Source organism: Salvelinus namaycush, chromosome 8 (genome assembly GCF_016432855.1).
Source record: "Salvelinus namaycush isolate Seneca chromosome 8, SaNama_1.0, whole genome shotgun sequence".
In the NCBI taxonomy this organism is placed as follows: domain Eukaryota; kingdom Metazoa; phylum Chordata; class Actinopteri; order Salmoniformes; family Salmonidae; genus Salvelinus; species Salvelinus namaycush.
In genome coordinates, this window is record NC_052314.1 from 23,268,139 (window position 1) to 23,282,576 (window position 14,438).

The 14,438-nt window shown below is 41.7% G+C and overlaps 1 protein-coding gene across 1 annotated transcript in view; it reads left to right on the forward strand.

Annotated features, from left to right (window-relative positions):
• LOC120052527 (guanine nucleotide exchange factor DBS-like) overlaps positions 1–12,552 on the forward strand; it is a 65,982-nt gene extending 53,430 nt beyond the window's left edge. The window contains exons 27-30 of the mRNA XM_038999493.1: positions 6,667–6,782; positions 7,562–7,674; positions 9,068–9,138; positions 9,995–12,552. Coding sequence (XP_038855421.1) covers positions 6,667–6,782; positions 7,562–7,674; positions 9,068–9,138; positions 9,995–10,086 — 392 coding nt within the window. The 3' untranslated portion in view covers positions 10,087–12,552. The remainder of the gene's footprint in view (positions 1–6,666; positions 6,783–7,561; positions 7,675–9,067; positions 9,139–9,994) is intronic.
• Positions 12,553–14,438: the final 1,886 nt, after the last annotated feature.

The window sequence follows — 14,438 nt, forward strand, 5'->3', positions numbered from 1 at the left end:
GAGAGGTAGTTAGCAAACCAGGCCAAAGACCCCTCAGAGACACCAATACTCCTTAGCCGGCCCACAAGAATGGAATGGTCTGCCATATGAAAAGCTTTGGCCAGGCCAATAAAAATGATGCAAGAAACCACTTTACAAAATAAAATATATTATTACCATACAGAGAATTAGACAATGTAGGCTAACCCATTGCCTATTGGCTTATTTACATATTCAAGCCTGTCTCAAAATACAACACTGCCTCTTTAATTAAGACAAAAGCTTTTTACTGGACTGGCTTTTCAAAGAAAGCTTGAAATGTGGCCTACACGTTTTGTGCTCTTGTAGGAAGCAGTAACTCCCCATTGCTGACCTATACTTATCTATAGTTGGGATAATAACTCGCTAACTAGCAAAGAATATCAACAAACGTGCACACGCACGGCTCTGCTCTCTGATCTGAACAGATCTGAAAAGCGCATTCACTAGCAGGTGATTGAAAGACCGCTCGTCAGCAAGCTACACCCGCCAATGGAATTCTACTCCGTTGTGGTCTGGGTCTGCCTACAACAAAACCACAGACTCAATATTGCAAAGTTAGATTTGTTTTGGTTTGTTGCATTGGAAATGTTGCATCTCTTGCATCGCTGCGCAGCATGACATTTCTTCTAAGTGGCAGTCCTGGAGGAGGTGGGTGCGCCGCACCCATGCACAGTTTAGAGGGAACATTGCTCCCATGTCTTCTGGGGTTAGTCTGACCAGCTGTTAGATTCGGCCAACCCGTGGAGGCTGCTGAGGGGAGGACGGTTCATAATAATGTCCGGGACTAGGCAAATGGAATGGCACCAAACACTTGGAAACCATGTGTTTGATGTATTTGGTACCATTCCACTGATTATTCCCCAGCTATTACCACAAGCTTGTTCTCCCCAATTAAGGTGCCACCAACCTCCTGTGCTACCAAGGATACGGTATATACCACGCTCACATTCTCAGTCAGTCTACTGGATTCTCTCTCATAGTTATCCAAAAGCTCCAATTTATTTTCTCATCTCAAGATCTCCAGAAGGCCAGAGTAACCTCTGAGGAAAGAAGAAGAAGCAGCAGCATTGACATTTCTCTGTTTGGCACCTTTGTCAGAGGTGTGATGTTGGTGAAAGGAGGTAAAGCTGGGAGTTGTGATTATTTTGTGTTCTCACAATCAGAAGGTGATAATTATGTACAAGATAAAATGGACATTTTGAACACCCTCCAGGGCAGGTGGTTAAAGTGTCCTTGAAATCACACACACACACACACACACAAAGTCCACTTTGAAAATATACATTATTTATTGTGTAAAAGTGTCTTCTAGGGTTGGCATTGGCAGGTGTCTAAATCCTTATACCGTTGCAGTTACAGCATGACTGTGGAGGACTCTTCTCTTCCTAATGATGGAGCATAGCGGGGTCAATCATGGGTCAGGTTTAGTCCATATGGTGAAAGGCTCCAGGAAATTCCATGTCAAGCTTATTATGCATCTCAGAGCTCTGTCTGTTGTTTAGAACAGAGAGAACCTTTTGGTAGGGATGAGAAAGACCTAGATAAAAGCCATCATTAACAACCATCTGTATCAAGTATGGTCTTTTAATTATTATTTTTTTATTTATTTAACTAGGCAAGTCAGTTAAGAACAAATTATTTTTTAGTGACGGCCTACACCAGCCAAACCCGGACGATGCTGAGCCAATTGTAAGCCACCCTATGGGACTCCCAATCACGGCCGGTTGTGATACAGTCTGGATTCAAACCAGGGTGTCTGTAGTGACGCCTCTAGCACTGAGATGTATTGCCTTAGACCGCTGTGCCACTCGTGAGCCCCCTTTATAAACATGCTTTTTTACAACCTTGTCAGCACTCTTCAAACTTGTGACCATCTGAATCTATTTTCAGAAATAGATTGAGGTTGGTCTACCCCTGATCTTTGAATCAGTTTTCATGCAGACTGTAGGTGATTGAGTAGGGGTCAATGTCTCCAAAATGTCCAGGGTTGTCATGGTGTCCATACTACTCTTCCCTCGGGCTTTCTCTCTATCCTCTGCCTCCTTTACCATTGTCCTCTCCCTTTCCCTCCCTAGCTGATGCTTCTGCCACTAATAACCCTGACCACAATGGTTATCTCGCTAGAAAGCGTTTCACCTTGCAGGGCCTCTCCAACAGAAGGTCTCTTCCCTCAGGTAAAGAAGCCATGACATCTCCACTGACCACCACCACCACCACCTCTCCATCCTAACTTTTGACTTTGGCTTCATCCCCTCTTTGAAGAGGTCCCCCTCATTGTGTTGTGAAGAACTTAACCTGCTCTCATTCATTCTCATTGTTGGTCATCTCATCCCTAGCCTGCTACTCTGTGTGTTGTTGTGCTGCTAATACATACAGGCACTTTCGCTCAGAGCAGAGAACTATTGTACTCCCCTCCGTATTTATTTCGAACAGTGAAGCAAAAACTTTTAATTTGGCTCTATACTTCAGCATTTTGGATTCGAGATCAAATGTTTTATATGAGGCGACCGTACAGAATGTCACGTTTTATTTGAGGGTATTTTCATACATATCTGTTTTACTGTTTAGAAATGAAAGCACTTTATGTATCTAGTCCCACCGCTTGTATGTGTCAAAAGTATTTGGACACATTCACCTATAGTGTATTAAAATAGTACAAAGTTTAGTATTTGGTCCCATATTCATAGCACACCATGACTACATCAAGCTTGTGACTTTACAAACTTGTTTTGGATGATTTTGTACTCAATAGAAATGAATGGTAAATAATGTATTGTGTCATTTTGGAGTCACTTTTATTGTAAATAAGAATATGTCTCTGAACACTTTTACATGAATGTGGATGCTACCGTGATTACGGATAATCATGAATTAATCATGACTAATGAGTGAGAAAGTTAGAGGCACAAACAAGGCCGGTTCCAGGCATAAGCGGTCGCTTAGTGTCCCCGGCTGCTAGGGATGTCAGCTAGAAATGTGTAGATTGGTAGTTAGTCTAGCCAGCTATTTAAACTTGTAGTATTCATAGCCAAATACCGACTAGGCACGCAGGGAACCTGTCCAGGAGCCCTGACCTCCAGGGGGCCCTCATTGATTTTGTTAGTCATTCTCACTCAGATATCATATTAACATGGCATACATAAGTCATTACAACATGTGTAGAATTGCAGGAAATCAGCTTAAAAAATACAAAAATGTCTCACCACCCCATGGCAAAATGGGTACAATTGCAAGAAATTAGCTGTAAAACTACTATTTTTTGCCCCATGGCAAAATTAGTATAGAATTGCATGACATTGTTATAAAATTGCAACGTTCTCTCATCCGTTTTCTCTTTAGCTTCACTGTCCAAATAATTATGGAGGGGAGTATATGTCACAAGTTGCCAAATACTTGTATGTCTAGGACAAAGGGATTTGACATTTTCAGGAGTTTAGTTACTAAATGAGAAGGTCAGGCTGCAACGAGCAACCGAAAGGTAGGCTGTTATTTTATCGAATGGAGTTGTTGTTGACAAAGACAGGGAGCACAGCAAAATAGCCTCAATTAGTGTAGCTGGCTAGCTATCTTATCTAGATTCTTTACATCGATTTGATGCAGTAAAGACAGGCACTGCCAGATGGGATGATGGATAACCTATGGGCATTTACAAGTTTGTCTGCCTAGCGCGAGTCGGTGTCTACTTTTACGCTCTATCCCTCCCTGGGGGCACCACCTCTCCCGAGTCGCGCAGTCTAGACATCAAACAAGTGTTCAAGTTTAAACAAAGTTACAAAAAAATGTAATGAAATCATTTCAAATGCCCATCACTAGTATAGAAAGAACAACCTTGGCGTCTAGGCAATGAAAACACATGAAGGCTACATTCTCAGCAGTAGTAAATGTCAGCCTGTAATGTGCTATGCTCTTGACATTTAAACGCGCATTAAAATGTTTTTTTTTTTTAAGAGGATGGTTTGATTCAATGTTTTTCTCTTGTTTTAGTAGTTAGGGTTCACTTCAAGGCACACAAAAGCATAATGAACGATGGCAGAGAACTCTTTCTCTCCACAGAATACATCCTTAATCACAATACTGATAGCTTGGCGCTACATCAGATGTTTAACAGCAAACATTATACTGCTTTTAGTTAAACAAACAAATTGAACAGGGATATGGGTTTATTTAATTATTGTTTTATTACCACTTTGGCGCTATTACAGGGGTATTGTGGTTTGTAAGTGGGCAATAACATTACCGTGTATACTATGTCATCATTTGTATGGTGATAATCTAATAATGTATAGTTGGCGCCATCCCTGATGGAGAGCAGAGCAGGCTAGCTAAAGCTGAAGAGAAATAGACACTGAGGGGGTGATGTTTTTGCACTTTTTGGCTTGCCGAGGTAACGCCTCGGTGTGAACTTGTTGTTGATAGATTTCATCTTGTTAGCATATCCCACCCATGGATTTCTCATCTGCGCCTGTGAGAATGCCGCCACCCGCTAGCAATGCAATGCCCTGCACTTCCTCGTGTCATCTCCACTCATTGCACGGTCTCAGTCCCACAGACCATGGTTTCCCAAACGCGGTCCTGCCACCGCTTCTCTACTTTCTCTCCTTACCCATAGTAAGATGAACTAATGGATACCATGTTTATGTCTCTGCATGCAGTTTGAAGGAAGTTATAGGTAGTTTGTGGAGTAATTGCTAACTAGCGTTATCGCAATGTCTGGAAGTCTACAGGAACATATAACGTTAGCATGCTTAAACCGCCTTCAAACTGCACGCATAGACATACAAATGGTATCCATGAGTTTATCTGACTCTCGGTAAGTGGAAAAACGTGCGCCATTTTGGCAATTAAGCCAATCTCCATAAACTGGACAGTGTGTAGTGAGGAATCAACAGTGACCGTTATCACCAAGTATTGTATAAGATCAGGAATCAATCCAGAGAAAAGATAGGAATCCTCAATGCAATATGCTCCTTTAGCCTTGCCATTGCCTTGGCCTCTCTCCCTCCCTCCTCTTCTTCAGTGCCCAGCTAATTGCTAACACTTGCCTTTCACAGCCGAGCCTCCATCTAAGGAGACAGATGTCACACGCCGCTTCTCTGTAGCCTCCTCTATCAGTGTCTCTGCCACCAGCCGCACAAAAGGTACCTGATTGCCTGCGGTCTCTCTTTCTTTTTCTCTCCACCCTTCACCATCAAACTTTTTAAAGTGTCTGAGAGCAGGCACCGACAGGTTAGTGAGGGAGCTCTTTGAGAGAGAGAAGGAAGGGAGAGGAAAAAAAGTCATTTTCTCAACAAATTCTACCCAGTTATGACTCATGAAATGTATGAGATGCATGAATAAAATCAGTCTCTCAGAAATGAAACAAAATGGAAAAGCGAAAACACTGAATAGTCTTTTTTTTGAGAAACCATAGTAATAAAATGTAAATTTTGAAAAGCTGACATTTGGAATGTGGGGTGACATTCAGAGCTGCAAAGCAAGTGCAATTGTTGTTGGAATTTAGATAGGAACTTAATTTCCCCATAAAAAAGATACGTATGAAGTTTTCCTTTAACTATATTCCCTCCTAACAATCAAGCATTTCAATAACTTGTAATAATAATTTATTCTACATTTATAGTGCTATTCATTACATAATGAAATCTCAAAGCGCTGTAAAATCTAGAAACATCATTAAAAAGTAGATCGACTTATGATCAATGAAAACTGAGGATGTACAATAACATCGATTTGGGTTCACTGTCTCAATAGATCTAATTTTCTACTAATTCTTCGACCCTGACAGGTCCTCCTTCAACTAATGTTAGAAAGACCAAAAGACATGAGATAAAAAGTGATCCAACACCGTTCGGTTATGAAGGTAGCTATGGCGTCACAGTATGCACTGGGTCTGTGCATGTACAGCCTTTGTTAATGTGGACTTTTTTGCATTTTGGTTGTGTGTGTGTACACACGTGTTTGTGTCTTTGTACGTGTCTGTGTACGTGATTGAGTATTGCCTGCTCCGTTGTGATGCATGGTATGTATTAGTTATTAGTGTGGCACAACAAGTGCTGAACAAGAATACTTCATATTAACAGGCCTCTGCTTGCCTTGTTGGCGGTAATGAGTCAGTGTGGCTGTGGAGCGATGATGACTCCTTTATTGATTTCTGCATGCGTATATCAATTCCCTGAATGGCATCCCAGTGGTCTGTAAAGAGCTCATTTCCTCACAGATACATTATGCGGTGCTATCCCTGCTGCGAGCAGACACAAAGGCACCACAGGCACAGATTCAGCCGTGCCTAGATCTACTTCTCAACCAGGTAATGGAAAAGTCATACTGATGGTCTGTATTCTTCTTTTCCCATTTTGACGGTTTTGGTTTCAAGTTTGTGTGGATCTTTGTTGGCATTGAATGTCTTGTGGTAAATTTTTCGGTTGGTTTGTTGCGTTGTGTGTATCCTTTATATATTTCCAACTTCTTCACACCTTCTTTGACTGTCCGTATCAATGTTTCAGAATGTTCAATGTGTATGTGTAAAGGGTGGATTTCCATAGCAGTGGATGTGTAATGCCATGTCTTAAGACGAACATGTTCACTTCTTCTCGTCAACTGAAGGGTTAACAAGACCTTGTCTTCTTTCTGTGTGCTCTATTTCTCCAGGCTGGACCCAACGGTGTTTGCCTTCAATGGACACAGAGGACTTTGAAACCATCCATTCGAGTGCAGAGGAGCTCTCCAACTCTTCAGATGGCGAGGATGATTCCAGTAATAAAAATGTAAGTTGGGTTTTAAAAAATCCTGAAAGGTAACTTCATCCCCCTACATCATGTTGCTCTTCTTAAATCCTTCCAATCCCCGGGAAAGAAATCCTCTCCGCTTAATTATTTCCCACCATCACATCTCGTTAACGCGGGCTGACGACTTGACATTTAAAAGACCAAAAGGACTGGGGATTAGCCTAGTGCGGTTCTCCCCAGCGTCTCCGGATTTTCTCTTTCCATTACAATCTGTCTGATGTATAAGAGATGGAGGGCCTCATCACAACTCCACCACACTGTGACTGATGCTCACAACTCCACCACACTGTGACTGATGCTCACAACTCCGCCACACTGTGACTGATGCTCACAACTCCGCCACACTGTGACTGATGCTCACAACTCCGCCACCCTGAGACTGATGCTCACAACTCCGCCACCCTGAGACTGATGCTCACAACTCCGCCACCCTGAGACTGATGCTCACAACTCCGCCACCCTGAGACTGATGCTCACAACTCCGCCACCCTGAGACTGATGCTCACAACTCCGCCACCCTGAGACTGATGCTCACAACTCCGCCACCCTGAGACTGATGCTCACAACTCCGCCACCCTGAGACTGATGTTCCCTGAGTCCAACATGAGACTGATGGATGGACCTGCTGTGCACACACATACACACACACTCTAAAGTAACACACTGTCACATACCCTATCCTTGTAGTTGTAGTTTGTCTTTGTATCTCCTCTAAATCACTTCTCCTTCTCCGGTCTCTCCCTACTCTCTGCTCAAAGGACCATGATCGCTTCCGTGTCCAGTTGACATACGAGTCGAGGACAGCGCAGGACCTGTCTCTGGAGTCAGGAGATTTAGTACAGTTCCTGGAGGAGGCAGAGGATGGCCACTGGTGAGTGATGGTAGCACCCACTCTCTCTATCCTTTGTACACTCCATGAGAGTCCCAGAGAGAAACCATTTCTCCTGCCGTAGTGAGAGGGACCCAAGTCAACGGTATAAAACAGCCATATTCATCCTTGTTCCTGCACTGTTTTTACACACACACACACACACACACACACACACACACACACACACACACACACACACACACACACACACACACACACTGCCCATCCACATCTCTTCACTTATTGAAACCCTGTGGAAAAAATGTATAACTAATAATAACAATGTTGTTCAGAGTTCCCTTAGGACTAAAAGTAGGTGCTATGTAGTTTTAGATTAAAAGTTAAGTTCATGATTAGTTATTTCGATGGGGCATTCAGGATATTAAAGCATACATGTTGAGTAGATCTGTACATCCCAGTGGCAATGAAAACACAATGCCTAAATTAATAATAGATATGTCTTCTCACAGAAATAGCCTGCAGAATCCATTGCAAGCCAGGGTGGATGAGAGAGCGATTTGTGGTTTCACACGAGCTTTCGCAGTGCATTTTGGGGTGACTATACCCCATTAGATTAAAGCTGCACTTAAAAATTCTTTGAATATGCTTATATTTCATCAGCTCATACATATTTCATATTTTCTTCAATCTTTTCTTTAAAACCGTCTTCAATCATTTGCATCTTTGGTCTCACACAACCCTCTCTCCTCTTCAGCAGTCAGTGATATGAATAATTGTATATGTTTTTCATGGAAGGGAGTCAACATGTATTGTACAGAAGTTTCCACAACTGAAAAATCTGTCTGTGTCCTTGACCAAGGCACTAAACCCTAATTCGCTATCTGGATAAGAGCGTCTGCTAAATGACTAAAATGTAATGTAAATAGAAGCTCAGGTTGACTTTCACACGTAATTGTCCATTGGCATATGGATGGTTCGCAGCAGGCCAAGGCCAGAGAGTGGTTGTTTCAAGTTGTATTAGTCGTAGGTACGGGATGCACATGGTATACACCGTCCAATGAAATGCTTGCCTGTAGAGTATACAGACAGAACACTGGGAATATGAAATACCTATATGAAGCAGTATAGAGGCTTTGGACACAATCAACTGTCACAAGCAGCATCACAAGCAATGAATACACAAGCTTTCCATCACACGAAGCAGGGTGTAAAAAAACAACAACTTTGGACTTGACAGTTCATAGACAAGATCACAGAGAGAACGCCTGATCAAATACTTTGTAAATATGTTAGATTTTACACTGCCAGGGCCCCTCCAGCTCTCCCTAGTGACAGTAATCTAACTCCCAGTCCCTCTCTGATCATTTCGATTGCAGTGTGAGGCCCTGCACCAGCCTTTCCATTAAAGCCTACATTCTCTTTCATGTTTTAGGCTAGTCAAGAATCTTATTCCTCAGAAGACAGGTCTGGTACCGCCCAGTGTACTTCAGACAGCAGCAGGAGGTGGTCACTCATACAGTAACACTACTGGTATTTCTGACTAACCAACATCCACCGTAAAATGATGAGGCATTCATGGCATTGCAAAAAGAGACTCACCCTATAGCTCAAAGTGATAGTTTGATTCGGTGCTTAGGGATTTGGCGGGGTGCATGCTTGGGAGGAGGGTAATGGTAAACTAAGCTTTTGGCTGTGAGGTGAACAAGCAGAGCATGATGTCATCTATTTCCCTCCCTCCCTCCCTCCCTCCCTCCCTCCCTCCCTCCCTCCCTCCCTCCCTCCCTCCCTCCCTCCCTCCCTCCCTCCCTCCCTCCCTCCCTCCCTCCCTCCCTCCCTCCCTCCCTCCCTCCCTCCCTCCCTCCCTCCCGCCATCCCTTGAAGTGTTCAGTTCACGGCCTTGCTTGTCTTGGAGCTCTTTCCTCTTAAAACAAGGGCTCTCTCAGGCTATTGTCTGTACTGAGTGGAATGCCATCTTAAGTTCTTCGAGAACAGAGTTCCATGCTTGGGCAGTTGACGTTTTTGCGCAGAGCTTTCTCACTCGAAACCACTTATAAACACCATTCCAGCAGAATACTGGTTACTACTATAAAGTTTAATAGAAGCACTTTTCACTGATATTGATCTTAATCGATATTGTGTGTTTCACCATAATGTCCTTTTTTACACGGCTATTAAAACTGCATTGTTTGGTCAGTCATTGTAGCCAGGCTATGCAACCCCTCGCTAAAAAGACTGATGGTGTTTAAATCCCAGAAATCACCATTCCCTTCACACCTGTTGCTTGGCCTCCATAAGGTTAGATTCTAACCTCCATCTATGTGACTTTATATCTTTAACTCTGATTTTCCTTACATTGCAGATATCTTCAGTGACATGTGCACAGCAGCTCTGTCTGACTCTGAGGAAAATGAAAACCCTACGTGGGGAGATGTATCTCAGGACAGCAGATAGGAACGATGGACCATTTGGTCATGAACTTCTGGAACATGCTGGTAGCCCAACTTGGTAAATCTTCACAGTGGGGCATCGATTTCAGCTGCTATGCTCAGACAGAAAACTACAAGTCTGAAGTCAAGTCAATAGTGAAAATTAGAATAAATGCCGAACTGTTTTGCCCTGCTTCAGCTGCTGAGGTTAAAGAAAGTTACTTTTACCACCATTTTGTCATGTCTCAAAACCTGAACATGATCTGCTAGTCAGTGCTGTCAAAGAAACTGTGCTGTGGCTTTGCTGCACACCATACTCCCTCCTGTGGCTTAATCATGTAACCGTTGTGAGGAGGGTCATCCTGGACACATAGTGGACAAAGAAGTGCTACCATGGAAACGGGATCTCTCTCCATCAAGGGGGAAAATGCTTGACCCATAGACTCAATTGGAGACGGGCTTGATTGTAATTCTTGCGTTAAGACCTTAACATTTAAACTTCCTGAAACGTTGTTGTTTTGTCCTGCTGAATTGTCTGCCAGTTCAGTTGTTTTATAAATAACTGAGGGAATTCTCATTTTGCAAGAGATTTACTTTTCCCTGAACAACAACATACAGTACATAGATATTTACTTCATCTTATGTACATACATAATATATATATTTTTTTCCACTATTGTAAAATATGTGTATAACTATTCTATAAATTCTCATCTGATCATTGTAAAAGTATTCATGCCAACTTCTTTCAAATTGTGGATTAATCTCAAATGTATGTCCTGGTTAAATGGTAGTGAATTCACTCGTGAAATACCATCTTATGGTCGATTGTGCTTACAAGCATTGCACATAGCCCTGAACATATTTTATTAATCTACTAAAATTGTGGTACCATTGTACAGAAAATATTCCAATAGTACTGTACAGCTTATTTGGAAGTTGTATTGCTATACAGTACAGCCCCAATATAGAATGTTTTAATATTATGTATATTTAAGAACATAGCTTTGACCATCAGTGATATGACTCATATGATCCTTCAACTGTTCATCTGACTTTTGTTTAAACATCATTGTTTCTAAGCCATATAATGGCATTAAATGCCCCAGATCTGGTATAACAGCATACATGAGATTGTATCGGGCCACAGTATAGCAATCTTTTAATATAAAGCGCTTCAAAAGGCTGTATTGCTACTGCAAACATTTTTTTGTATGTGTTTATTTGACCATTATATCCGGGTAAGTCATTGAGAACAAATCATTATTCACAATAGCATATTATTCAATGAACTTGTCGCATTACCTCAATGTAATTCAATCTCTTCCGAATGCCTGTCAATGAGTTCTAACAATTTGGGGTGTTTAAGAATAGTAAGACATTGAAAGGTATAAGCACATGCACAAAGGGACTGAAGACAGAGGAAACTCTAGATGGAATGTAAAGAAGAGGTCTGGATTTGTTTTTCATAACCAAAAATGTTGTGTTCCTAATCTCTGAGACCGGACCTCTGCAAAAAATATCACTAAGACGTTATGAAATTCAGCCAAAAGGCAATGAATTCCCACGAAGCACAAAGCAACTGCCTTTTTAGACAGAGGTGCTGGACTCATTTAAGATGAGTTACAATGAAATGTCATTCAATCCGAGTGAATTCAGAATGCATCTGTGACTGTTTTCTATGGATAAGTGTACATTACTTTTCTGTAATTTTAAGTATATTATGAAATGCATGCATCTTGAAAGCCAATGTTAATTTCTGCTCTTTTGTCAGTGATCAATGCTGTTTCAGGTATAGCAGAACACAGCCAGCCCACTATATCGTTATAATTCCTGCCTACCCATTGCTACTCCCTCAAGGGAAAGAAGAAAGACATTAATGTTAGACTTAAAGCATAATGTATTCCCTCAGTTGGTGACTGGTACTAAGTTTTTATCTGCTTTCTCCTACTGATATTAAATCATATTTTAAAGAAGCACATTATAACATTTGAAATGCTTAAGAGATCTAGTCTCTGGCACCAATAGCCAATAGCATTATTCATAGCATATGAAAATGATGACAAATTCCTTCTATTCCCTCATTCACCCTCACCCATAACATGAACCCGCCATTTAAGTGCACCAACAGATATCTTTACATAACTGTTATGCAACACAATTTTAGATGCAAAGTTTGAAAGATATGAACTTCTCATTTGGCCAAATTTCCTTGCTGGTGAGTATCATCCAGATGTTTATTTAACTAGGCAAGACAGTTAAGAACAAATTCTTATTAACAATAACAGCCTAGGAACAGCAGGTTAACTGCCTTGTTCAGGGAAGGAACAACAGATTTTTACCTTGTCAGCTCTGGGATTTGATCTAGCAACCTTTCGGTTACTGGCCCAACCTGCTGCCCCAGATGTAAAGGCAATAAACATTTAACATTTGATCATTTACACTATCTTTACAATTTCCATTGGGATATAATACACTATGGCATTCCTGAGCTTCACTTCAATAAAGTCTTCCAAAAAATCTGAATTGTGCAGTGACAAAAAAAGGTGCTCATAACTGCAATGTAAACATGTAGTCCATCACTGTGGTAGAAAGTGGTTGAAATTGAAAGTGCGGTGCAGGGGATGGCAGGGAGGTGGAGGGCACGGCTTCATTGAGCTTTGTTCTATGGTGTGTCTTTCAAGCTCCAGAGGGGCATACAGAAGTAGAAAAGAGCTGGCACAAAGAGCTGGAGATGTAACAGGCATACAGAAGCTGGGAGTCGAGTAAAAAATGAAAGGGACTTGCTTGAGCTCATCACTTTGTCCTTCAGGCTTGGTGCAGGTTTCCAGAGGTTCTGTGAAGACAAACTCTGCACCACAGCCAGAAGGAATCCATCATGAGCATCTGCCCCTAGAACAAACCGAAGACAGTACAGTATGACGATAGGCTAAAACCACCGACAGAAAAGTTTATGAATATTTTAGCTAAAACTGCTTCTCGATCACACGTGTAGGCGATGTCATGGCAACGTTGGATAGCTCAAGCGTTAGAAACACGTCATCGGGTCTAACGGTCGTCAAAGCCGTTAAATCAGACACTCTTTCGATATAAAGTTGTTTTTTACGAAAATTAAAGCGTGTCAGTTTTTCACTCATGAGGTTGGAGTAGAAACATGTTCAACTACTTAAGACATTGAGTCGAATCTAGGTTGTTTCTTTAGAGTTCGATCAAATTAACTAAGGAAGAATCTTTCACTTCTCTCATTGACTTCCCAAACCACAGATATAACAATGAGACAGATATTTCACCGGATGTATAATGTGAAGCATTCACTTGGCGTTCCACTCACTACCAAATATGGTAGTGAGAGGAAGCGCATTGGCCGGCAGTGGGAGAAGATGGATTTTGGCCGACATTCTGCTACATTTCTCATCGATTAAACATTTGATCTCAATACAGTTTTCTGTACCCAAAACTAGAATATGTTATGAACAGAGTGGGCTAAGAAAACTTTACCCTTTGCCAAAGTAAAAAAACATCGCGTTATTTACGAGTGCAATTCACAGAGGCGTTCCATAACGGAAATATGCAGATATATGCTATAACGGACCAATAGGATCTCGCTAGCTCGTGCTTGGTCCTGCCCATCTCCTTTCTAGTTCTGCCCACCATGACTCATTTGTTCCCATTGGAAACTACAGGCAGTGGCCTATATTGATTTAGTTATTTAGCATTCCCGGAAGACTCGCGATGTTGCAGCTCTGGAGTTAGAAACTTTGTGAACAAACTGTCAGGGCCCCACATGGATTAACTCTTAAATTGGGTTAAATCAAGGTTTCCGTTGACGTGACGCCTATCCCTAAATTAAATCAAGGTTTATCTATTAATCTTGTTGCACCAAATTTTAAAATCCTTCCTCTAATCTAAGTTTAGTTTTCACTTTAAACCTATATTAATTTAAACCATGTTGGCGCAACCCACCCTCAGTGATGGCAACAGGGAAAGGCAGATGTAGGCCTGTACTACAGGTATTCTGTCTGGAAGCCTTGCCTGTGTGTAAGTCTGAAAAGTTGATTTCCCGTTAAACTTCGTGGAAAGTTAATTTATCTAAATGAACTTGCCCAGGTTTAATGACGTAGAAAGTTGATTTATTTAAATTAACTTGCCCATGTTTAATGAGGGCATTCTATAATAGAAGCGGACCATACATTTGAAGAATATCTGATGAAAAGTTGTGTATAACTTCGTAGCCAACCCTGTGCCCACGGAGCGCCTATGCCCTGCGCAGTGCCAGTGGGCATTGTAGTTTGAATCCACGAGCCAATCAGAAGCCGCGCAGTGCTTATTCAGCAGGCTTTCCCATTCTTGTCCAATCAGATTACAGACGCCTTGTTT